At 41.2% G+C, this 27,285-nt stretch overlaps 1 protein-coding gene across 1 annotated transcript; it reads right to left on the reverse strand.

The window, feature by feature from the left end:
• Positions 1 to 605: 605 nt before the first annotated feature.
• LOC122874588 (coiled-coil domain-containing protein 81-like) lies at positions 606 to 27,171 on the reverse strand. Its single transcript, XM_044192653.1, has 17 exons — positions 26,887 to 27,171; positions 14,022 to 14,296; positions 13,817 to 13,878; positions 13,581 to 13,734; positions 11,801 to 11,985; positions 11,620 to 11,694; positions 11,350 to 11,521; positions 10,136 to 10,250; positions 8,759 to 8,852; positions 8,485 to 8,631; positions 6,850 to 6,948; positions 5,900 to 6,069; positions 5,728 to 5,806; positions 4,468 to 4,578; positions 3,599 to 3,708; positions 3,334 to 3,459; positions 606 to 2,949 (listed from the first exon to the last, which is right to left on the reverse strand). Exons 2-17 carry the CDS (start codon positions 14,095 to 14,097, stop codon positions 2,811 to 2,813), a joined length of 1,914 nt encoding a protein of 637 aa, XP_044048588.1. The 5' UTR covers positions 14,098 to 14,296; positions 26,887 to 27,171; the 3' UTR covers positions 606 to 2,810.
• Between the last annotated feature and the right edge of the window lie 114 nt (positions 27,172 to 27,285).

Below are 27,285 nucleotides of genomic sequence, written 5' to 3' on the forward strand. Positions count from 1 at the left end.
TGTTTTTTTTTTCTTTTTGCTCCAATTTGTTTTCAACCTATAATGATTGATGAAGATTTGTGTTTTTGTGTTTTCCTCCTTCAAGCCTCAGTCCTTACAAACTTGGGACCCTGTTGGGGCCCTCCTGCTTTTCATTTATCTCTACATAATGCACTTCTCTGTATGTCTTGTAGCATAGATAACTTCCTTCGTCACTTGTCATAGTCAGATATAGGACAGCTACCCTTCAAAGTATGTAATGTCCTAGGACAAGGACAGACAGCACAGATAGGCTCTTTACTCACTTTGCCAGTGTGTTGCACTGAGGAAAACCATGAATTTTAAAAGTGAAAGCTTTTCAGAATCTGATTTTTTTTTAATGTTAATGGCAATATTTTTTTTTTACTAAAAAATGTTTTATTGTTTATCTAGACTGCATTTAATAAAGATGATTCTTATTTGTTCTGAACTGAGTGTAAACCTTAGTGCATAAGTGCATTAACTTATACCTGCATGCTAACTACTGTAGCTACTTAGTCATTAGCTTCTCCCAACTTGTCTCCAATAAACACAGTCTCACATTAATACACTGGGCCTGTTTACTGAACTAATTCAGAACCACAGAGTACAGATTTGTTTGTCTGTTTATTTATCTGCACAATACAAAAAAAATAGAATGTGAAAAGTCAGAGCAACATTTGTTAAAACACAAATAATCATACAGTAAAAGGTGTGCAGGTAAAACCACAAAAGAGGCTCCCCTCGAGGTTTGAGATTGAAGGCTAAATGTTTTGAAGAAAAATTACTTGGACAGACTTTGGTGGGACCTTAGTTCGAAACCAACTGTTGACGAGTAAACCAGACTTTCGTTTATAGGTGCAAGATCTACTTATCTTTTGAATGAAAATTTTAATGAATGTAAAGAAACTAAGATATTGTAATGTTAGTAATTAAAATAGATATGAGTAGTGGAGACAGAAATGGTAAATTAATGCTATTCTGCACCTACTCCATGCCACCTGTGTATAAGTCAGTGCCCCAGTTGGGCCACCTGTTGAAAATGTCTGGACATGCTACTGGCTGTATGCTGGGGTGTTGTTAAATAACAGACAGGGCATTGCTAGTTAATTGCTGAGTGGTTGTTAGGGTGCTGTTGAGTTTTTTGTAATTTCTTAAGTGTTTGTTAAGTTGCTCACTATCTCACTAAGCTCACTAGATTGCTGCTAGGTGGTTGCTATGGTGTTTGGTGTGATTGCTAGGTTATTAATAAGTGGCTGGCAGGATGTGGTGACTGATAGGGTGTTCCAGGAGGTTTCTGCGGTGCTTCAAGATGGTTAATAGGGTGTTTCTGCCAGTTGCTAAGGTGTTACTAGGTGATTGCTAGGGTATTCTGGGCAGTTGCAAGGGCAGTATTAGGGGCCATTCAGATGTCATGTCTTTTGCACACACAAATTAATTATTTTCAATGGAGACGCGTGACAACGGCACTCAAAACCGAAAGCGACACCGTGGCGAAGTGCATTCGTTGCAACACGCCTGTTTTTTAGGCCACATTCTCCCGCACTGAAATGGAAAAATCTCAACTTTTTCTAATGCTTCTTGCACACCACAGGTCCTGTGACAAGAATTAACCAATCGGCTTCACATGACTTTCTTCACCCTCCGTCCAAGGACGTCACAACATCCAGTTGAAAGGTCAGCCAAAATGAAGTAACTGAAGATGGAAGAGTGACTGATATAACTCATTCAGACTGACTGTGATTTGGATTGGTTGCTTAGTAAGTGACCGTAGTGCAACCTCCCAAGCACCTTGGACAAAAGGATGAAAGCGGTGCAGCTGGCGTTTTCCACGTGATTTTATACGCAACATCTGAACGGCCCCTTAGGTGGTTTCTGAATGGATTAAGAATGCTAACATCAGTACATTATTACACGGCTTTGTTGAATACTCAATTCTGATTGGTCATTTACGGCATCCTACGATCTGTTATTTCTGAAGGGCAGACTGCTGCTATGAATAACAGACCGTTGCTATGGACGCAGTTCTGATCATATGGCGCGGAATGGCCATAGGGAAGTTCGGGAATTTTCCCGGTGAGCCGATCTTACTCTACAGATAAACATGGGTCTGAACAAGTTATTTATTGTTGCACCACAAGAAATAGGATGAATGGCAAGTATGTTGCATAATACACCATGTATGTATTTGCCTATGTCATGGTTGGACTATTCATCATGAATTTAATGAATACAACAATATTTGATGCTCATGTCAGACAGTCCAAATGTCTGTTTCGTGCATTTTTAATAAACAGATGAACCTGAGTCAGACAGGGAAAGTTTTGAGGAAGTCTTTGCAGGGATCTCTATGGAGACAGGTATGTATGACGATCAGCCAGTGCCACTGAACAATAGAGTTTAAAAGTAGTTGAAGCATCGATACACAAACCTTTTGACAAGCTACCTGTCGGCTGATTGGGCTGACATGCAGCCTCATGTATATGTAGAGAAAAAGAACATGATGTTAGGGGTGAGTATTGTTACATGCAATCGTGGGGCATAGAAATACAAAAAACAACCATTATTCTAGGGAAAATAAAAGTATAACAAACATGAACTCCAAAGACTAATTTAGGAAAGGAGCAAGAATCAAGCTCACATTAAAACAGAGGATAGTGCATACTGCACACCATAACATCTAAATATGCTTCACATATGTTTAACTTATTATTTTAATATAGTGACCGTCACATGATGAGATACAAGGGTTGCCATCTTGTATAGGCTGTGAGGTATTGATGTTCCAGTGCTGCTGTAGGCGACACTGTTCATCAGATCATGAACTGGGAGCCAGAGAGATACTGAGAGTCTTTCCAGATGTTGGTCTCTCCACAGTTGGTGGTCCTCCTCTTACACTGGCAGCAGCGCCTGTACTGTGCAAGCTTATCTACCAGGAGCTGACCAGCAGACCTGACCACAGGGAGACAGAGTAAAGCATTGAAGGATGAATGAATGACCAGGAAATCATTTCTTGAAAGTAAGATAACTTTTCAAAATGGGCCTGTGGTATCATGTCTAAAACTAGGAACTAAAATTAGGAACATTAAAGTTCCAGTGTATAGTATTTAGTGGCATCTAGCAGTGAATACCGCTTGCCTCAACCGCCCTTTCCAAATGTGTAGGAGAAACTACTGTGGCTCACTGGACCTGTTGATCAGCAACAACTTTAATGCCAGTCAGACTACATTTTTAGAGTGAGTGTGTGAATGGTTAACCAACTTATGAATAAATGAATAGATGTAAATGCGTGGGTAAATGCTGATGGAGGCTCAAGGTGATCCTATATCCACACACCTCAGGAAGCGCCTCTCCTCTTCCTCTCGTTGCTGTTTGAGCTTTGCACTGTGACTCCACTCGTCCTCTAGTGACTTATTGATGTCCCGCTTCTTCTCAAAGTGATTAATGCGGCTCAATATTAACCTGGACAGGAAACATACCAAAGAGAGAAAAACTACCATAGTTTCCACAGACAAAAATATGTTTTGGACTAAGGATGCTGCTTTTTTCTCCACATCCTAATTGTTAACCATTTATTTAATTTCCCCCTTCCTTTACTCACTCAGTTTTGTTGTGTTTGAGCATTTCTCTCTCTTTCTCCAGCTGTTCTTGGCGGTTGTGCAGTTGTTCCTTCTTCCTCTGAGTAGCAGCACTGAAATTTACCTGGAAGAGCTGCCAGTACAAAGAATAACATCACAACAACTTCAATATGTAGTACACCAATTTAAAAAAAACAAGGCTTACAGTAACAGGCCTGAGAATATTTGAAGGCCTGTCAACCAAATAAAATAGGTGGAAAGGTCATTTACTCAAGTACTGTATTTCAGTACCGTTTTGAGGCACTTTACTTGAGTATTTACATTTTATGCTAGTGTATACTTCAACTTCACAACATTTCAGAAGGAAATGTAGTAGTTACTAGTAACTTTGCAGGTTAAGATTTTACGTACAAAATATAGGATCAACAAATAAAATACGATGCATTTTTAAAGTTTAAGCTACCCTACTGTATGTAAAGAAGTTAGAATTAGCTACGCCTCAACCAGCTGCAACATGAAACTACTGCTTACATGTTTATGCATCAATGATATAATATGATATATAATAATAACTCTCTGAAAGGGGTGTTACTGCATAATTGAATACTTTTACTTTTGATATGTTTAGTACAGTTTGGTGATAATACTTGATGTATTTTTTTGAATACAGATTTTGAATGCATGACTTTTACTTGTTAAAGAGTATTTTTACACTGTGGTATTACTACTTAAGTAAAAGATCTGAGTACCTATTCCACCACTGCAAAAAACAAAAGCAATACAGAGATTTTTAATATAATTTAAAAAACTATGATTGTGGTTATTTCTGCCATCTGCATGAGGCAACAACTGAAAATCAAGGTTTATGGCAGCAATAAGAAACAGAGGCGACCTTTTGTGCCCTCTCTCGGCTCTCAGCTTGGCTGGCTGCTGTTGCACAGCGGTTGAACCTTGAGTTGTCAGACTGGCACTCTGGAGGGTCTGTGCACTTCTTGTCCCCCACCTAAAGGACAGAACAGACTCATTTCAGTTGGTTACCATAGAGCAGGCCAAGGCATAATACACCACCTGGGCCAGATGTGGCCTGCCCTGGTGACAGGTCCTTTTTAGCCAACCAGGTCAAAACAAAGCCAAATGAAAATTTTGTTGCTGGTGCCCTTCCTTTAAATCTCCTGAAATAATTCTCCCTGAATAATTACATGACTTAGAGAAGAAGAGAAGTAGCGTACACAACAACTGTGCATGTTGAACATAGGACACATGCATTATGAGGTTGCCTCAAGTTACATCACCTGAGGCAATTTATCAGACTCTGGTGCCACAAAAGGCTTTATATGACTTTTTTCACATATGCAGACTTTATTGTGTAAAATATGTAGATTTCCCCTTTGACAAAATGAGTGACAAAAAGAGGTTGATGCTGTATCTCATCAGGCTTCATTCCTCTGTCTAAAGATGGGTAGTTTTCAAGCCCAGTAGCTAAAATTTATCTAGGTAATTGTATCACCTGAAAACCTACGATGTAATCTATCCTTCTTTATTAACAAAGAAACTTGAATGATTTTGTTCATAAAACGTATTTCTTAAAATGAGTGAGCTGGAAAAAGATTCTACACTACAGCCTACACTTGTTATATAAATCCTGTAATTAAATAACTGTGAAGGGGTAATTATATCCTTCAAAGCCTACAGATGTAATCTGTGCTTATTGTTGTTGTTCAGAGAATTTATTTCTTTTAATGAGTACTGTACTGTAAGTTGGCAGAACAGGTTTATTTAACAGGAGCTTTAATGACATGATGTGACTCTGGCACCTTCTTATGGTGCAATAAATCAAGTAACCAGGCCCCCTTTTTACATGTTTTGACAGCATCAGAGAGGAATACAGAAAGAGACAAAGAGTTTTCTGTAAAAGATCTCAATTCTCTTAAAATATATTAAAGCCTGTTAACACCAGAGCTATTACGTTAACCAGAACAAAACATTAAAACATTATAATGAAAACCAGTTACCATGTATTCTCCATAACTGACTACAAATGTTGTGCTGCTTTGTTTGTATTTGTGCTACCATAGAAAGACTACAAAAAATATATTTTCAACAACAAACTTTGCAAAAGTCTGAAAGTCAACTTTGTGAAGTGTTTGCTTGCCTGAGTGTCCAGAGCTCTCTTGTAATGCTTAGTTCTCTCGTGTTTCTGCTGGAGCTGCTGAGCCTTCTGCAAAGCTATCCTAAAACACACACATACACACCAGATGACATACTAGTTATCACAACAGATGATGATTTGAAATGCCTGAGCAGTACCGTTGTTACAGACTCACTCCTGGACCAGCTGGACCTGGTCTAGGCGCTCCATGAGAAGACGGTTCTGCTGGTCTCGAGCCTCGTGCTGCCGCTGGCTCTCTATCTGGCTCTGAAGCTCGTTCATGTAACGATGCTGCTGAATCTTCCTGACAGGAGTGAGGGGCCGAGCCGGGAAGATGAATGAAGTCTAAATACAAGCAGCCCAGACAAGAATTTTGAGAGTTGACAAGAGTTGTAAAGTGTGATTTAAAGTAATAATCCTCATGAACTCAAACCCTATTTTTGATACTATTTATGGATGCCATTATTTCAATAGACATTTACATTCGGTAATTACCTCTCTGCACGGGTTTCACAGGAAATTCACAGCGTAAATGAACTTCATTGATATCGCCAGTGAGTTGTATCAGAGCTGTATTGTTACTGCTCAAGCAAACCGAACATCCTACTGTTTCTGCTTCACATTAAAAGCATTCAACTGGCAAAACTCGGGGTGGCTTTATATTGTGAAGCAGTCACAGGAAACACAATGTATTTGTCACCGAGGTTAGCGCTAACCATGATCGTTCATCAAAAATATGTCTACAAAACAAGACATGGTCATTTCTACATTTTTTGAGAGCGGATCAATTTTAAATATTGCAGGAAGTATTGGAACAGAAAGGAGAAACCATAGTGAGCTGTTAGCAGGCTGCACACCTCCAACTCCTCAGGAAGGTAGACTCTTATTTTGCCCTGCTGTTGTGGGGAAAACTACTTGCGCCGTGTGCAACATGAACTCAGATCGCAGGAAAAGGCCAATTACTGACTTCTTTATTAAAACAACATAAGTTTGTTTGGCTGCACTGTAAACAGATACAACAGGTGCTCTTCTGTTGTATTTCTTACAAACTAGCTGCTCAAGGAGTGTTAGCTACCAGGATTGAAATCTTAAGGATTACAACTTTAATGTCCAGGTTCTACTCACAGGGAAGAGAGGACAGTACGTCTTCTCTTTCTTCTCTGACAGTTGCAGGTTAAATGTAGCAACCTGCTTTGCATGCTCACGTTGCTCATTCAGCTTTGCCTGCCAGATGAACACACAAAAACACACTCCTTTTATCATCATATTGACTGAAAAAGAAAAGACATTGAGAGCATATCATATTCACCAGGGTAAAAAATTTACTTTTTCCGAGGGCAGTTTCTTTGGACCATTAATCGATTTTTAGGGACATTGTGATCTGTTTTATTGAAACATGATATAATGTTGGCAACAACAACATGCAAGGCACTTAAATTTGTTTCATACTTCCCACACTTCTTTCCCAGTGCTGTAAAGAGGATGAAGCTGTTTTCTCAGCTCTCTGGCCCTTACTAGTCTGGAACCACCCTTAACCTCAATTGTTTGGTTTTTATTGCAGCTTTTACTTAACTTGACATAATGGTTTGAGTTTTTTTCTTACTTCTGCCGATGGCCGTGTGGAACAAACTGTTTCTACATCCTCAGTCTGTGTGTTGTGTTGTTTTCTGATCCCATTTTTTCTTGACTAGAAACCACAAAAAAATCCCCAGAGCACTCACAAACCTAAGTAAGGTTACCCTCAGTAACCTGCAGTGGACAGTATAAAATAGGTATTTAAAAGTGGCCAAAATGAAATACAAAAAAAGGGTATGTCTATTGTATTTCTATTTATTCAAGCATTTAAAAACTATTAAGGGAATTTTTTTTATAGTATTAAAGTGCCCACTTGACCTCAATTAGCCACAATAGCATCTCAATGACTATTGGATGGATTGCTATTTAGTTCAGACCTTCATTTATAATAACTTTGGTGATCCCCTGACTTCATTTAGCGCCATCATCAGGTCAAAATTAACTTTTAGCCAATACTTTGATTTATTACCAAACACTTGGAAAACTAATGACATTCCCACTTTGTGTTGTGTACTTTGTGTTTGTGTTAATTACCAAATGTTAGCATGCTAACATGCTAAACTATGATGGTGACCACGGTGACCATTATACCTGCTAAACATCAGCATGTTAGCATTGTCTTTATGAGCATGTTACCATGCTGACATTAGCATTTAGCTCAAAGAGGCTGTACTTAGCCATTAGGAGGCGTGGCTGTAGACTGTGTGTTCAGAATGCAAGATGATTTTTGGAGGTGGCACGATTGCATACAAATTAAATGGTGAGATGCGACAGGCCTGCAAAGTTGCCCAAGGCAGCGCAAATTGAGGTGTGACCACATGAATGAATGAATGTGCTACATAAACGTACAGAGAAGAGAGGAAAAACAAGAGAGGCTGGAGGAAAATTACAAAAAGAACAGATGTCCCAGGTGAGTTCTGAGATCAGTCAGACACAGAACTTAACAAAAACACACACAGACATTTCCGTTTCTAGCTAGCTCAGAGCTAACGTCTGTGCAGTCGCTGCATTGGATGTTTGGGCCAAATCAACACGGATTGACAAACAGTCCAGCAGTTAAATTTGTACGAATGATGCAAGACGAAAATTTGCTTAGTTTTTTGTCTGAACACACATTTAGTCTTGTTGTCATAAAAACAAACACACCAAGTGCACACATATATGCACACAAACACAAGCACACGCCTGTTCTTCGTCCATGTACTGCTTGTCTCTCTGTTGTTCTTTAAGCAGTAAGAATTTCTCCTGAGCTTTCTCCTCTGCCTGCTGCTGTTCCCTCATGTAGACTGGAACATTTCTTTGTGCCCGCTGCATACACAGGTAGCACAGCTCCTACGATGGCAAGGCCAAAGGAAACTGAAAATTATACACTGTAATTAATTAGTAATGTAAATATATAGTTATTTTCCTCACAGGCTTTCAAACGACATTTTTTGTGGTTTATATTATACATACTCACCTGTCCAGCACGGGTGTGGCCAGAGCAGCTAGCATTCACACGAGGGTCCTCCAGCTTGGGAGCGGCCTCTGGTGGTGAGATGGAGGTTGTAGGCCTGGGAGTGGAAACAGATTCTTTACTACTGTATACTGTACATCAAAGAGAATGACTCCCCTGTACATGTGCAGTTTATCTTACTATGGTAAAGTGGATTATCTAACCAGTGTGATTTCCTACTGCATAAGAAATTTAAATGAAATGTTCAATTCTTCATTATTTATTATATTGGTGTAGTGTGACATGCCTGCCTGCATGAACATATAATTTTACATTTGTCAGATCCTTCCTAAAGCTTAATTTGAGCTGAGTTTGAGTGTTATTGAGCCAAAAAACGAGATGTACGGAAGAGAATTTTAATAGAACCCAAATAAATAAACTTGTTATACAGTGTTTGATTTTATACCAATTTAAGGGACCAGAACTTTTGAATTAAAAAAGAAAAATTAACTTCATCACAGTAGGTTAATCACAAAATAATTCAGCTGTTGTATTTGTATAAAGTTTCACATAGGGCCTTTTTGCACCATGGACATGTGTTTGAGGTGTGAAGGGGGATCTGTTTCTGAGGATATTATAACAGAATGAGTCTGTAATGACACTGAAAATGCTGGTGCACAGAGGGTCTTAGTGGTCTTGCAACAAGATAAAATATAACAGGGGAATTGTTTGAAACTATAGGGAGGATCTTCCCTCTTGTGATTACACTCTGTCCCATTCTCGATTTAAGAATTTGTATCATGAGGAAGGTGTGTTTGTGTGTAGGTTTGTGCGTGTGTGTGTGTTTCATATTCTTATATCCCGTTGGGGACTTTAACCTGAATGCACACAAACCCATGGGGACTTGTGTCATCATGGGGACAAAATTGAAGTCCTCATGGGTAGAAGCAGCTTTTTGGCTTTTTGAGGGTTAAGACTTGGTTTTAGGGTACAGGTTACAATTGGGTTAAGGTTAGGGTTAGGGTAAGGGTTAAGGTTAGGCACTTAGTTGTGATGGTTAAGGGGCTAGAGAAAGCATTTGTCAATGACTGTCCCCCACATGGATAGTGAAACAAACTTTTGTGTGTGTGTGTATGTGTGTGTGTACGTGCATGTGTGTAGATGCTGACAGTGCAGGGACATAATGACAGAAGCGGAATCTGTCTCACAGGTAGTTGTGCATCATTGATGGAGCTGGAAGCTGCCTCGGGGCAGTAACAATACAAGACCACCACTGAGCTCTCAGCTCTCACTGACTCATCTACCTGCAAACAACAGCTCTGTGCACTGCAAAATGAACCTCTCCATAGAGTGTGTGTGTTTGTCTGTCTGTGTGCTTTTGTGTCTTTGTGTGTGTGGTACTTGTCTGCGGCCTCCATAGGGGGTTCTGGATTCAGTTCGTCAGACAAGCTGACAGCTTTCATCTTGGCAGGCTGCAGTGTCTGATGAGATTTAGATTCTCTCTGTTGGGGAACTCCTGTAGAGACACACAACACTGTGAGTAGGTTTACTGTTCAAACTATTAATTCTGTTTTTAATTGAGATGGGTTTCAATAGCCAGTTCCAAGTTGGTAAAATGCCTAAACTCATTAAGCTCTAACAAATCACTTCTCCAGTCTTTTATCATTAGCTGTATATTAAAGCTGTCCATTCGTAAACATTGCCTTTCGAACACCAAATTTGAAGTAAAAACTTGAGTCATTTAGTATAACGTGAGAACGAGGGCTCCACCTTAACCTGCTGGTGCAACCAGTTCATCTTGAAGTACAACGATACAACTTAAAGGAATAGTTTGACATACACTTACGCTTATTCGCTTTCCTGCCAAAAGTTGGATGAGAATTTTGATACTACTCATGTGTGTACAATAAATATGAAGCTGCAGCAAATAAATGGTTACCTTATCTTAGCATAAACAAGCAGGAAAAACAGGTAGCCTTGTATGTACAAAAACCTCCTTGAGTCTTGTTGTCACTGTAAGGTTGCGACTCCAGGAAGTCACTGCTCCCACCAAGAAATAGTTTGGTACATAACTCCCAATAAAACCACAACTTGTCATTTTCACACATAGCTTTTGGTACGGATTAAACAAACGAGATATAAAGTGTTAATTAGTAAGTGCCACTAGGTGGATTTTGTTATCTTTGGACAGAGCCATGCTAGCTCTTTCCCCCTCCTTCCAGTCTATGCTATGCTAAGCTAATCAGCCGCTGGCTTGTAACTTCACATTTAATGAAGAGATACATGAGTCAGCAAACATTTCAGTAAGACATCAAATAACCCTTATTTCCCAACATGTTGATGATAACTACTCATCCAAACAGCTAAAGCAATTAATACAAATTGCCTATATGATAAATGAGAAGTAACATAATTTCCACCACATCATGTTTATTTCAGCTTCTATAGCTACTGCAGCTCCCGCTCACCCTCACAGTGAGTAACAAATGTCTTTTCTTTTCTTTTTTTTACTTTGCAGCAAGTTTATAAGAGATTTGAAAGGATTTGGACTTGATTCAATACTTAATTTAAACTCATTAAAATGTTATCAAGCCTTGTGCTAAAAGCTCCTTCACCTCCTGCATTCCTCTGGTCTGGAGCTGGTGACAAGCACCATAGTTCTTTGTCACCAGCTTTGTTGTCTGGCTGAGGAGAGCAGACAGTTGGCAGGGTTATGGGGTTGGCAGTCTGTGGCCTCTGAAGCCTGGACAGTCCACCAGACATTAAAGAGACACTGCTCCCAGGTCTCTGGAGGGGCAAAAGTACCATGATCTGTGCGAATACATATACTGTACATTCATTATATACTGTAACATGCAAACAAACATGCACTTCTTTATACTCACGTTGTTAAAGGCTAACAACAGCCTGCCAGTTCCATCCATAGCATTAATAAAATCTCTTTTGAACTTCATCCGCACCTTTGAACAACATCAGATAAGATTATATTTAACAGAAAACCAGTGGTCATAATCCACAACAGTGTGAATCCCAGCATAAGAAATACAGTATGAGCATGCGAACCACCTTGTTGTTTATAAAGGACAAAACTCCAATTCCTTGTAAGGTGAGGAAAACATTTTGTTCAGAGGCCAAAGCTCTGAAGAGGAGCAGAAGAGTTTCTCTAATGCAGCCCTCCACTACGTCTCGACTGAAAGGAGCCTCTTGTGATACAGCTGCAAAGTTGAGTTGCACCACTGGTAGGTGTGTTGCTGCAAGGGACACACACATAAATCTTTATTGTTCTTTTGTTAATATGTCAATAAAAAATCCACCCCACTATAAGATTCAAATCAAAACCTTGTATATATCTTTCATGAGTGCAGCTATGATTGACCAGCATATACTCTTTTCTCCCTGTTTTTACTTAAAACCCCTGAAAACTTGGCTTCAAATTATAGTATATAGCAAAGTATTTCTCTATACCATTAAATAAAAAACATCTTTAGTTATTGTGTAGAACACTACTAACACTGAAAAACTAATCTCAATTGACTTCATCAGAACTGTGTGCTTGTGGTTTGATCAGATTTGATTGACAACGACTAAACCACCAACTGTCATCAGATTTGGATTCAAATATTTCTAAATCCTGATTGGTGCATGGAAGGATGTGATATCACCTGTTTCTAACCGAGCCTCGCCCACTTCAAACCAGTGAGAAGTGCACAAAGAAAAAAAGAAATACAGAAATCTCTCATGTGAAATAACCAAAACTGTTCTAACTAGCGGGTCTTTGTGTAGGACCCCATCACTCATAGTAAGAAGCTGATTGAAAGAATATGTTTTCAGGGCCTTTCATTTTCCTGATATGTGTATCTTTTATCCATGTGGCAGCACTCTTTTCTGTTTTTCAAATGACCACTACTGTGTTAAAGGCTGTGTAAAAACAAAGTGTCAGGAAATAAATCCTCAAAAGCCAGAAACTCCATTTCAAAGGTTGGCTATGAAAAAAAAAGAAAAGTTACAGATTAACAAGATCCATTCTTATCGCCTCAACTCAACTTAGACAAAAATACTGTCTTGTTCAAAGGAACTAACTAACAAACTAATTAAAGGAAAAGTTCAATATTTTGGGAAATGCGCTTAATTGCTTTCTTGCCGAGATATGAGACGATTGATGCCACTCTTGTGTTGTGTGCTAAATATGAAGCTACTGCCAGTTGCTGGCTAACGTAGCTATAACTTCCTTGAGTCTTTTCTGAACTGGTCCTGACCAAGCCAGTCTGGCACATAACACCCCATAAAAAAGCGATTTGGGTTTTTACATTTTGTTTTTTTGTACAGAATTAACAAACAAGATAAAACACGTTGATTAATGAGCTTTAGAGGTGCTGGTAGGCAGATTTTGTTACCTTTGGACAGAGCTAGGCTAGCTGTTCCGCATCGTTTCCAGTCTTTATGCTAAGCTAAGTTACCAGCTGTTGGCGATAACTTCATATTTACCTACAAACACAAGAGTGGTATTGATCTTCTCATCTATAACTGTCCAACTGCTACTGGCCATGATGTCATCAATGGAAGTAAAGGAGCATCTCAAACACTGAAACATTTGAACTATTAAAAATATAATATTAATATTATACGGTCTAGACCCGCTCTATAGGAAAAGTACAGTTATGAATTGGTTATGAATTGGTGCTATATTAAGAGGATTACCATTAGCAACAACGATTATTCACTTACCAATTTTCCAGAAGACAATATCACCTAAAGCATTTTCAAAATTGTATATTATGATATTTTACTATATTATAACATAAATTCATGTTGCTTTTCTTATGGCTCTTCTTAAAAATGTGCTCACCTGCAGCCAGTGGTCTGACCTGCTTTAAACCCAGAGACTGGACTAGTTTCCCAGCCAGGAGGAAAATGGGTCTTTGGATCATTGTGAACTTGCTTCCTATGTCCAACTTCTGCTGAGAGAAGGTGAAGGTCCCCAGTCCTGCTAGGTGGACCCCCTATCACAATGGATCAATCAATCAGTCAATTTCAGATAGATAGATAGATAGATGGATAGATGGATGGATAAGTGAGGCTAACCTTCTGTAAGGTCATCTGACGTTCAATGTAGGCGGATACATCAGCCCAGATACTTTTAATATCTGAAAAACACATATTTGGTTATAGCAACATAGAGACGTCGTGATTGACACGCATGTGCACTTTATTAGCAGTGTATGCACAGAATATAAACTACCAGCAGCTGAATGAACAGTTTAAAAAAATAAAAAGAAATTTGTCCGACCGTTTTCAGAGAGCAGGGAGAGAGTAGTTAAAGTCCGTCTGTCCGCTTCTGACACCAGCCGCAGTATGTCAGTCATCTCCGTCAAACAGTCAGAAAATTCCTCACAGGATGAAGCTTACAAAACCGTTTCTATAAGAAATGTCTTCTTCCTGCTTGGATGCAACTGGAAGAGATCAAGCCGAGCCGCGGTTGCCCGTAGCAATGCACCCCCGCAGCGACGCGGGTTTCTATAGCGTGCGTCGTAATGCCTCTCTGTCACTGCGGATGAAACAAAACTACAACAAAGGAGGTTTTATAAGTTCAAGTTTCATCTTGTAGTTGTTATCATTAGATATATATATATATATATATATATATATATATATATATATATATATATATATATATATGCATGTATATATACATATATATATATATATATATATATATATATATATATATATATATATATATATATATATGCATATATATATATATATATATATATATATATATATATATATATATATATATATATATGCATATATATATATATATATATATATATATATATATATATAATTTTTTTTTTTTTTTTTAGGTCTACTATAAATATGAACAGGAAATGTTTATCTAGGCTATTTGAACTGTTGGTTATTGAACTGGGAAGGAGTTCAAAAGGGAAACTTCATGGAAACTTCATGGAAACTTCAGGGTGTGTTATGTTATTCTTCTCTTTCAGTTTCAGTTCAACCAGCTTCAGCTTCAACTGTAAACTTCTACCATATATAGTGCGTCTTTGCCAAGAAGACACTGTTTACTCTCCTGGATCCTTGATGTGAGGTGTTATAATGATGACGGTGAAAATGCTTCTGGCCCTTCTGCTTATCCTCCTTAAATTATTGAAAGGTAAGAGAATGATTACTTCATTACAGTATGTTATGAATGGCAATTAGACAGGTTGAATAATGTGTAAATGTGTAGTTGTGACAGGAGAACCCAGACTCTATGTCCTGTTAAATATTCAAAATTCAAAGTAGGGATAGTTAGTTATTAAATGTATAGTCCTACGTGAATACACTAATGTTAAATTCAATTTAATTAAATTCAATAGGGCTTTATTGGCATGGGAAACAGACATTACCATTGTCAAAGCAAGTGTGAAATAAAAACATATACATAAACAGAAGAAAAGTTAAAATATGAATATTCAGTGGTGGAAAGTACTTTATTACAGTGCTGAACTTAAGTACAGTTTTGAGGCATTTTATGCTACTTTACCTTCAACTATACTAGCCTACATTTCAGAGGGAAATATGCTTTTTACTTCGCTACATTTTTTTGACAGGTGTAGTTACTAGTATCGTAACTTATAATAGAGTATTTTTAACACTCTTGTATTGTTTCTTATACCAGGGTATCTGCAATACTAATGTAATAATAACACACCTAAAGATGACCAACAATAATGTCAATGTTATGTGACAGAAACAAGGCTCTATAATAACGGACCAGACATTAAAACATCTTTAGGAAGAGATCGAGTTTCCAAAGATTGTCACTGATTCCTTCTTTATCAAGTCTACAGTGGCTGATTGTTCTTGTGCCTTTGTGCTCAAGCCAAAAAAGGAGTTAAAAGGTCATCAACAAACACCTATAATATAACAATATCAAGAAAAAATAACATGTTGAATTAAAAATCTGATTATGGTATTATAGCTGCTGATGTGTCAACAGTCCTACATTCTGAACTATCCATGTGGTTATGAGACATGCATGAACAACAGTACTTTTAAAGTACTTCCACAAAAGTTGACCAAATGACCTTTAGATGGAAGTCACAAGACCAGCAGTCACAAAGAAATTGGAATGTTGTCAGAGTGCTCATAGTGTTTCATGATGGTTACATTACCCAAGCTATTGTTACACATACTCTATTTCCTTTGTACTATGGTACTTATTACCACTGTTAGTGTTGCTGAAATGTGAATAAATTATGGTTAAAATAATCTAGATGTTATCCCAACTCAACTTTAAAGGAAAAGTTTGACATTTTTGGGAATTGCTATCATTCTCTTTCTTGCCGAGAGTTAGATGAGACCGCTCTCATGTATGTACAGTAAATATGAAGCTAAAGCCAGGACAAGATTAGCTTAGCATAAGCTGCAAGAAGGGGGAAACAGCTAGCCTGGCTCTGTCTAAAGATAACTTAATCCACCTATCAGCACCTCTAATTAACACATTTGTCACAGACACGCCAGGCTCCACCTCATCTCAGCCACACCGCTCCTCCTCACCTGAATACTAATCACCTGCACCTGTGACTCAGCACACACCTGGTTGCAATTAGCCACTCCTCTCCACTATAAATCTCCACTCTTCACCTCAGTCAGTGTCCGGTCTCGTTCGCTAGAAGGACAGAGCTACGCCTCCTACCTTCAGTTAACCTCGGACTCTCCTACGACGCTACTTCTTGATCACAGCCATCCAGCGCTACGAACCTCTAACTCGACTCCAGTTTTCTATGGGTAGCAGTTCTCACCCGGCTCCGGAGTGTCTTCTGTCTCCAGTGTGTGTGTCTCCCGTTCCCGTCGCCTCGTGTTCAGCTGTCCAGCTCCTGCACTCCACCACCGTCAGTGATACAAGGGACGGTATCTTCTCTACTCCTATAGACTCTCTATTTATCTCTGTAATCAATAAACTCTCAAAATCTCCTTACCAGTGTCTCCGGGTTGGTCTGTCCGTAACAGAAGACCGGACCACACAACAGGATTGCAGCATGAGTGCCACAGATCCATTCCAGGAGCTGGTGGAGATCCTACGCTGTGGCCTCAACGCTCCACCATCATCCACGTCCACCTCCACCACTTCCGCTTCCGCTCCGGTCACTCCAGCAGTTCCGCATTGTTCCAGTCCCATGGCCAAACCAGCGCCCTTCTCTGGCTCGGCGGAGGACTGCAATGGATTCATTTTACAGTGTACCCTGGTCCTGGAAATGCAATCGCCCTTGTATCCCACTGAACGCTCCAGAATAGCCTTCGTTATCTCCCAGCTGCAAGGGAGAGCGTTACAGTGGGCCGAGTCCATCTGGTCACAAGGCGGACCCGTCACCCAGTCTCTGACGAGTTTCCTAGATCACTTCCGTGAGGTATTCGGACGACCCGCCGGTGACTCCTCAGCTGGTGAGAAATTATATCAGCTTAAGCAAGGTCAGCGGTCTATCCAGGACTACGCCCTGGAATTCCGAACCCTCGCGGCAGCCAGCGGTTGGAACGAGCAATCCCTCATCACCACCTTCCGTCAGGGATTGGAACCCCGCGTACGATTGCATCTTGCTGCATACGAAGATACCATCGGCCTCGAAAGGTTTATCCAGTTAGCCATTAGGGTGGCTACTCGTATGCGGACGTGTTTGGTGGAACACCAGGACCAACCATCACACACTCACCATCCCCGTCAGCCAGAGAAACATCGCTCTCCAGAACCTGAACCCGAACCCATGCAGTTAGACTCCAACCATTTAACCCAGGCGGAGCAGCAGAGACGGCTGACCCACAGGTTGTGTTTGTACTGTGGAGCCTCAGGACATAACAGGGCCACCTGTCCCGTGAGACCACCTAAACCTATGGTGAGTGCAATAATTCATAGTCTCCCATGTAGTAAGCCCTTGTCTACAAGAATCATCCTGGTTACACCTACTCTATCCCTTCCAGTACAAGCCCTCATCGACTCCGGGTCAGCCGGCAATTTCATCTCTGGCTCCCTCTGCCGGCAACTAAATATCAAGACTTCCTTCACGTCTACCAGTTACCGAATTACTGCCATAACCGGGAAATCAATCAGCCGCCGTGGGGTTCAGAAGGCTACTGATCCCATCACCCTCCGGGTAGGTCTACTGCATGAAGAACAGCTGCATTTAATGGTTCTGGAGGGTTCGACTGCGGAGGTAATCTTAGGGCGGCCTTGGTTGGAGCAACATGACCCCATCATTTCCTGGGCTACAGGGGAAGTGCTGAAATGGGGCAAGTCCTGTTATCCCGGCTGTTTCCCGCGGCGACCACGACCGTCCTCGTATAACTTCCAGAGTCTTCCCGTGTGTGCCACGTCCATCGAGAGTCCTAAGGAGAAACAGTCAGTGGACATCCCGTCTTGCTATGCCGCCTATCAAGATGTTTTCTGCCCAAAGAGAGCCTCCCAGTTACCCCCGCATCGGCCATGGGACTGTGCAATAGACCTCCTACCGGGTGAACCAGTGCCCAATGGAAGAATCTATCCATTGTCCCTACCAGAACAGAAAGCCATGGGGGAGTATATTGAGGAGGCCCTAGACCAGGGGTATATCAGACCATCCACTTCTCCAGCAGCCTCAAGCTTCTTTTTTGTGGCCAAGAAGGACGGAGGCTTGCGGCCCTGTATAGACTATAGAGCACTCAATCGGATTACAGTCAAGTTCCGTTACCCACTTCCTCTCGTCTCTGCTGCACTGGAACAAGTTTGTGGTGCCACAGTCTACACCAAGTTGGACCTCCGCAGCACATACAACCTGATCCGGATACGGGAGGGAGACGAATGGAAAACAGCCTTCGTGACACCCACCGCCACTATGAGTACCTAGTCATGCCCTACGGTCTGGCTAACGCCCCTTCCGTCTTCAGGACTTCATCCATGAGGTGCTCCGGGAGTTCCTTCACAAATTGGCCATAGTTTACATCGATGACATCCTGATCTACTCCCGGACGAGGAAGACCATCGCCAACACGCTATGGAGGTCCTCGAACGCCTGCGCCATCAGCTCTTCCTCAAGGCTGAGAAGTGCGAGTTCCATCGATCCTCCGTGCAGTTCCTTGGTTATGTCATCAGGAGCAGTGGCATCCAGATGGACGAGGGGAAAGTGGAGGCCATTAGGAATTGGCCCACTCCAACTACGATAAAGGAACTACAACGATTCCTGGGGTTTGCTAACTTCTACCGCCGCTTCATTCAGGACTACAGCAGGATAGTCCACCCTTTGACCAGTCTCCTTCACAACAAGCCCAAGTCTCTGTCCTGGCCACAAGTGGCACAGGAAGCTTTCGACCTCCTCAAGAGAGCATTCACCAGTGCACCGCTCCTCACCCATCCAGACCCCGAGAAACCATTCACAGTCGAGGTGGACGCCTCTACTACGGGGGTAGGAGTGGTGCTATCACAACTACAGGGAGACCCAGCCAAACTCCACCCATGTGCTTTCTTCTCTCAGAAACTCAGCCCGGCGGAGAGAAACTACGACATCGGTGACCGTGAACTGCTGGCTGTGAGGTTGGAGGGTGCCCAACACCCATTCACCGTGTTAACAGATCATAAGAACCTAGAGTATCTCAAGAGAGCCAAACGTCTCAACCCACGCCAGGCACGCTGGGCCTTGTTCTTTACTAGATTCCATTTCAACATCTCATATCGCCCTGGATCCAAGAACCTGAAAGCCGATGCACTATCCCGTCTACACGCTCCAGAAAGCACCACGGAAGATCCAGAACCCATTCTACCCCGGCAAGTATTCATTAATCCCATACAATGGTCAGAGGATTCTGTTCCCTCCTCCAATGTCTCCACTAACACTCCGCCGGGCTGTCCCCCCAATCTTCAGTATGTTCCGAGAATCCAGAGAAATCAACTCATCCATACTTCTCACACCTCACTAGGCACTGGTCACCCAGGGGCCAATGAAACCCTCTCGCTGCTACGAGAACGCTTCTGGTGGCCAAGCATGGCAAGGGACGTGAGAAGGTACGTGCAGGGTTGTACAGAATGTGCCATGTCTAAATCTCTGCGTCATCTTCCTGCAGGCAAACTATGTCCCCTACCGACGCCCAATAGACCCTGGTCACACCTAGGAGTGGACTTCATCACCGACCTCCCTCCATCAAACAACAACACCTGTGTCCTGGTAATCGTGGACCGTTTTTGAAGTCCTGCCGCCTCATCCTCTTTCGAGGACTACCTACGGCCATGGAGACGGCAGAATGTCTCTTCAACCATCTCTTTAGATACTATGGGATACCTGAAGACATAGTTTCAGATAGAGGTCCACAATTCATCTCCCGGATTTGGAAAGCCTTCTTCTCGCTCCTGGATGTGACCATCAGCCTCTCCTCTGGTTACCATCCCCAAAGCAACGGCCAGACGGAGAGGAAGATTCAGGATATTGGGCGTTTTCTACGTACCTTCTGCCATGGCCATCAGAACTCTTGGAACCAGTTCCTGGGCTGGGCCGAGTACGCACAAAACTCGCTACGTCAACAATCTACTGGACTCACTCCCTTCCAGTGCGTGCTCGGTTACCAGCCTCCTCTCTTCCCATGGTCTGGGGAGCCTTCGGAGGTTCCTTCCGTGGACTACTGGTTCCGAGAGAGCGAGAGGGACGCAGCTCATCGGCAACTCAGAAGAGCACTCTGCAGGCGCAAGCTGACGGCCGACCGTAGGAGATCCACCACTCCGACGTACCAACCTGGCCAGAAGGTCTGGCTATCCACCCGCGATATCAGGATGCGCCTGCCCTGCAAGAAGCTAAGTCCCAGATTCATTGGTCCCTTTACCATAACAGAACAAATCAATCCTGTTACATACAAGCTTCAGTTACCACCACAATACAAGATTCATCCTACCTTCTACGTATCACTGCTTAAACCTTTCTATCCCTCTGTCTCCGTCTCTACAGAGCCTGGCGATTCGGCAGATCCCCCCTTACCGCTAATCGTAGACGATGGAGCCGCTTACCAGTTCAGTGAGATCTTGGACTCCCGACGCCGTGGTGGTCTTCTGGAGTATCTGGTGGACTGGGAGGGTTACGGTCCGGAAGAAAGGTCATGGGTTCCCCGACATGACATCCTCGATCCCTCCTTGTTGACTGAATTCCACGCTAACCATCCGGACCGACCTGCCCCCCGAGGAAGGGGAAGACCGCCACGACGTCGGGGTCCTCGGTCCTCAGGAGCGGACCGTGAAGGGGGGGGTACTGTCACAGACACGCCAGGCTCCACCTCATCTCAGCCACACCGCTCCTCCTCACCTGAATACTAATCACCTGCACCTGTGACTCAGCACACACCTGGTTGCAATTAGCCACTCCTCTCCACTATAAATCTCCACTCTTCACCTCAGTCAGTGTCCGGTCTCGTTCGCTAGAAGGACAGAGCTACGCCTCCTACCTTCAGTTAACCTCGGACTCTCCTACGACGCTACTTCTTGATCACAGCCATCCAGCGCTACGAACCTCTAACTCGACTCCAGTTTTCTATGGGTAGCAGTTCTCACCCGGCTCCGGAGTGTCTTCTGTCTCCAGTGTGTGTGTCTCCCGTTCCCGTCGCCTCGTGTTCAGCTATCCAGCTCCTGCACTCCACCACCGTCAGTGATACAAGGGACGGTATCTTCTCTACTCCTATAGACTCTCTATTTATCTCTGTAATCAATAAACTCTCGAAATCTCCTTACCAGTGTCTCCGGGTTGGTCTGTCCGTAACAACATTACTGTATTTCTTATTTTTAAAATCTGTACAAAATTCTAATTTGTGGTTTTACAGGAGGTTATGTGCATGACTATTTCTTGGCCGAGCACGGTGACTTCTTGGAGTTTCTGTTGGTTGCCTGGTAACTTCACAATGACAACAACATAACCCCTGTATCTAGTCTTTCTGCTAAGCTTAGCTAAGCTAAATGGATGCTGGCTGTAGCTTCATATTTATAAGTCACAAATGTCTAACTATTCCTTTAAATAACATCTTATACATTCAGAATTTGACATTCAGATTGATTGACAGCAGTAAATTGTCCATTAACAGATATTTTGATTACAAGACTAACCAGCCACATTTCAGTGACCTTCAGGTCATACAATAAAGATATTTTTGACATTTCATTCTCAATGTCCACAAATCAGTTCATGTTATAGTTTTACAAAATAAAATGAACAAAAATTTGTGACACTTATTCGCAGGTGTGTGTCCCTGGAGACCCAGAGAGATATATGTCAAGGCAGGTGAGATGGGGGTGCTGCATTGCCCTCGTTACAGAGGGTATAGTCATGGTGATGCCAAACTGATCTGGACCAGTTACACCACCCAGGAGATGGATCTGACCAGCAACATGTCATCAGCTGAGCAGAGGCAGATGGGTGTGCTGGTTCATGAGAGGAGCCTTGTGATTCTCAATGCTTCTGTAAACCATCAGGGGAATTACTCATGCTCTCTGGGGTAAAGTACACACATTCCCAAATTGATAAACAGCATTCCTCTATTGCAAGGGGGCAAATATCCCCAGAAAACACATTTCAGTTGCAGAGCCTTTCATTTCTTTGAACAAGACTATAAAAGCGACATAAATAGTTCAGGCATCTAAACACATTTTACTCCTGAAGAATTATTTTGGCTATAAGAAACTAAGATTACTAATGGATGAGGTTTTAAATTAGTTATTTCAATTAGTAGTTACATCTTAATTAAGACAAAGGGTAGATGTTTTATATATTTGCTTTATTAGAAAATATTAGAGTTCATACTCTGAAAGAAAATTTTTCCTTGTGATTACTTTTGATGATTGTTGTCTTATCTAACATCACAGTTTATCCTTGCACTGAACCACTGTACTTGTTGCTTGCCATCTTGGTGGGCTATGAATTGAAGGATAAACAAGACTAAAAGTCTACAGCCATGCTAGCAGCTCTGTGATGATGCTGTACTTAGCGGTGCTTTGAGCTAAATGCTAACGTCTCGTAATCTAAATGTTAAATCTTCACATTAATTTTTTCTTTAATGACATGACAGGAATGCCAGCAGCCAGTTCTGGTTCAGGCTGACAGTATACACAACACAGAGAGAGTATGAAGAGAGGACCAAGTACTCTGCGACATGTTACACACATGAGTCCTGCACATTGCATTGCCCTGATGTAAATATACCTGCTGAAAATACCCCGGATATTACCAGCAACGGCATTATATGGCACAAGGTATTTAAACACAGCAGATTTTTGAGAGTGAATGAGATTTGATTGTGAAATAAGAAGCTGCATCATGCATGATTTGTTTTTACATTAGGCCTATTACTGTTTTTTATAGAAATGTGAATGTGTTTTTCTACATTTAAAGCTAAAACTGGTTTTCATTCACGCTTCATGCTTAAAATTCTACTTAATTTTCCATCTTGTAGGAGGGTGAGTCATTGCCAAAAAACAGTTACTTCTCGAGTGTGGAGGAGAATGACCACGGTGTCTACACCTGTACCAGGTCTTACCGGTATCATGGTCAAATATATAACATGACTTTATCAGTGGTGCTTGATGTCCAACCAAACAGTAAGAAATACACTCTTTGGATATGTTTATCTTCATAGAAGTTCATATGTTCAAAAAAGATGTAAAGTGTTTTCTCCTTTTTTTTTGCACAGAAAAAATGGACAAAGCTGCAGAGATCACTTCTCCACGCATGAGTGAAGTATTTCCCGTAGATTTGGGTGAGCTTTGATCTTGTTTCATGGATACACACACTTGGATACACATACAAGCATTTACTACCTCTCTAAACTACTTTTAAATCTTGTGTAAACTCTGCTTTTTCTAGGCTCAACAGTGGTGATTGATTGTAAAGCTGTTTTGTATTCAGACTTTGATGAGGTGTTCTGGTTAAGTGGAAACTCATTTGTGGAAACAAACAACATCTTCCCAGTTTTCTACAATTATACAAGGTAAACACTTCACAAGTTTGGAAATGCAAATGTTATACGCAGCCACATAAGCACATAGGCACATAGACATATTATTGCTAACAGTTCTCCTTCCTTATGTTCCTTCTTCCTTTCCTTTCCAGGGAATATAATACTGAAGAGATAAAGATGACAGCATCTCTAGTCTTCAAAAAAGTGTCAGAAGAGGATCTATCAAAAAATTACTCCTGTAAACTGGAATGTGTATCTGGACCCTCGAGCTTTGTCACCATCACCTTGGCCCAAAAAGGTATACAAGAGGGATGAATAGATTTTTTGTGTGTACTTTCCTGCACAAACTGTACACCTCTTTCATTCTAAAACAGATATATTGTACATGCTTTTTATCATATCACTTTTTTTCATATTTATATTGTCAAGTCACTATTTTATATTTATACTTCTTGATGTTTGTAATCTTTTTTATTTTCTCTTACTATCTTTATATACCAAAGCAGATTCCTTGTATGTGAAAACCTACTTGGCAATAAACCCAATTCTGATTCTGATTCACTGTTGTCGCCATATGGTTGATTCCAGCAGTGTTGTGTTCAATTTACTATCGTAAAGCTCGAAGTAGTTCAGCTTATGATCCTGGGATCCACTTAGTCATGTGTCCTTTATGTTCCTACAGCTTCTCCAAGCTCCATCTCCCTGGCTCTCAGCATTGTGGGCCTTGTGGTGGTGATTGTTGTAACAGTAATTATTTATGTGAAGTTGAAAATGGACATCACACTTTTCCTGCGAGACAGTCTTGGTTGCTATCGGAGCACATCAGGTGGGATTCATGTTTTTGGCTATTTGTTTTTGAATAACTTTTATGTAACAGGTACATATTTTTCCCAGAATTGCAAGGTAAAAGCAGCCAGCCCTGTCGTCTCTACCTGCATCAGTATGTGACGGCACAGCAGTGACAAAGCTGTTGTTGTCTGTTGTTGTTTGCTTAGATGGAAAGAGCTATGATGCGTTTTTGATGTGTTATGAGAGCGACACTGATGCAGGACTAAATGAAGATGACAGAAAACGGCTGAAGAGTGTTTTGGAAGAGAGATTTGGCTACAGTCTCTGTCTTTATGATCGTGACATCTTACCAGGGAAAGGTACGTAGTTAAGATATACTTTGAAGAAATTCTACTTAAAAATCTTAACGAAGTAATGTATAATCTGAACTCTGGTTGGTTGCAGCTGTAGCGGAGGCAGTGTTAGACTGCATAGTGTGCAGCCGGACGGTGGTTTTGGTTCCCACCTCTCCAGATCCTGGTCCAGGGTCTGATCTGCTGAGTGCCATCCATGCAGCCCTTGTGGAGCAGCAGACTCGCTTGGTTTTCATCAAAACTGAGGCAACAGAAGTGTCGAGATCGGGTTCATTACCAGAGGCTCTGCAGCTTCTTGGCAAGGCTGGAGACTGTGTCACCTGGAAGGGCATAAGCTCCATGCCACCCTCCTCCTCCTTCTGGAAACAGTTACGTTATTACCTACCTGCCCCGCAGCATGCACAGAAAATAAGGCTTTTACCTCAGACAACTACCCAGGATGAACTGGGATGAACTGTTAAAATATTTCAGATTGAATATATATCAAGGGTTTAGTATATGACTCAAGTATATATTTAAGCTAGTCACACTGCGAGATGGTCGACAGTTTCCATGCTATTTATAACTTAGAATTCATATTTAACTCAAATCTGTTTTAACATAATTTGTTCATTGTTTTAATAATTTGTACTTTGTAGCACATTTTTAATATATTATATATATATATATATATATATATATATATATATATATATATACTGTATATCATATTTTAAAGCTCTCATGGGATTTACCTAACAACCAGTAACAATCAGTAAGCTTAAGTCATGTCACAATACCAGGACCCTGAAAACGAAGCAGCTAAATGGAATTCAGACATTATTATAATTTTATGTGCTTTTCCTTCTGTGACATATTAAAATGTCTTCAGTGAAAAAGGCCTATCAGTTGTGGACACTGCAGGGAAAGATGGAAAATATGCAGTGCTCTCCAGACCCAGGAGTGGACATCACTGCCCTCGGTCAAAATATTACAGAATAATTAAAAGTGCACTTTTCTGTAATTTCTGTTGTACCATTACTTTTAAACTATAGTAAATGTTTTGATATTGACAATATGGAATTAATATGTGTAATATGAAAGTGTTGGCTTTTTAGTCTCTTCTAGTAGATTGTTTTGATTTAACATTTAGCAAATTTACTGTCACTGTCAGACGTTCTCATCAACTCCCTGAAGGCAGCCACTGTCAGCAAACAAGCTGTTAAACCCACCTAATACTGCCTGCTCAGCACCAAATAGCAAACAGTTATCAAGTGACAGGTGAAGAAAGTGGAACATTTATCAGCTAAGAACCCAGATATCTTTCTCAAGACTTGGTGAAAACCACACCTGAGCCAAAAGGCCAGTGAATATTGGACTTCTATTCATCAGGTGTCTAGAAACATATCGTTGCTCCATGTTTGCTGAATAAGTAGGCCATTGTTTGTTCATTAATGATAAGAACCTAATAAGCATGTGACATGATGAAGGCAGTTTAGGCCTATCTGTCAGTTATTTTGTGTTTTTCTGCCACCTAGTGGAAAAACATCCGTAAGTACAGCTTCAAAGAGTGGATCTCCTTTGAAACACAGAATATGCTGTTTTACCATTACTGTTAAATGAACCTTTTACTTTCAAAGTCTGATCAACAATACACCAAAATCCAAATCTCCTCTATCTCAGACTATTGTCATGGATACTAGGCTGACAATTTCAGTCACAACTTCAACCTGGCCCAAAACAGTCTAAACTATTGTGAATGAAGGTTAGTAAGGGTTGAGCACATTCAGTCAGGTAAACTAAGCCTAATGTTGCGATCACACCAGAATTGTGAAGGTGAACTGTATTGTCCTGCTGTGGTGAGATATAGGCAGGAAAAGAATAAATGTGGGGAGGGGTGGCTGCGGGTGGGCCTAGTTGGGCCATCCTACACATCAGCCCATTCACAAGGCCTTGCTGCCTATGTCTTAAGATTTCAGTCCTGGTTGATTTGCCAACACCCGTGGTTACCATGGTAATAGCAAGTGTGGTTTACGACAAATCCCAGAATCCCAGCAGAGTACGATAAGAGTTCGTTACCTTGCTGAGGAGTTGGAGGTGTGCAGCCTGTCGCTCTTCATCTAACAGCTCACTGTTGCTGCTCCTTCTTATTTCATCAATCCCGTGCAAAAAGTAAAATGAATCTGCTGCTGAAAAAATGCACATGATTATAGCCGGTTTAATGCTGCTGCTGGTGTCTGTCAGCTAGTGTCTTTGTGTGGTTATGGCTGATGTACCAAGTTATGTAATGCTGCCATGTTATAAATTACTATTTATAAAAGAAAAACATGGCACTTGTGACACTTGTCTGCACAATAAATCACTATATACTGTAGGTAATGAGTGGAAATATAACCCACCTTGTTGTTCTGAAAGGGAAACTCCATTGATTTTACACATAAAGGTCACATTATTGTGGGGACTACAACTCAGTCTTTA

This window comes from Siniperca chuatsi, linkage group LG1 (assembly GCF_020085105.1).
Source record: "Siniperca chuatsi isolate FFG_IHB_CAS linkage group LG1, ASM2008510v1, whole genome shotgun sequence".
In the NCBI taxonomy this organism is placed as follows: domain Eukaryota; kingdom Metazoa; phylum Chordata; class Actinopteri; order Centrarchiformes; family Sinipercidae; genus Siniperca; species Siniperca chuatsi.

Bases quoted from the DNA above. Each gene is read 5' to 3' on its own strand.
- LOC122874588 (XM_044192653.1), bottom strand. From the start codon at position 14,097: ATGACTGACATACTGCGGCTGGTGTCAGAAGCGGACAGACGGACTTTA. The intron at 11,695-11,800 runs GTGGTTCGCATG...TGTTGTTCAAAG, and splicing joins TGTCCTTTATAAACAACAAG to GTGCGGATGAAGTTCAAAAG. The intron at 8,632-8,758 runs GTGAGTATGTAT...TTGCCATCGTAG, and splicing joins GCCACACCCGTGCTGGACAG to GAGCTGTGCTACCTGTGTAT.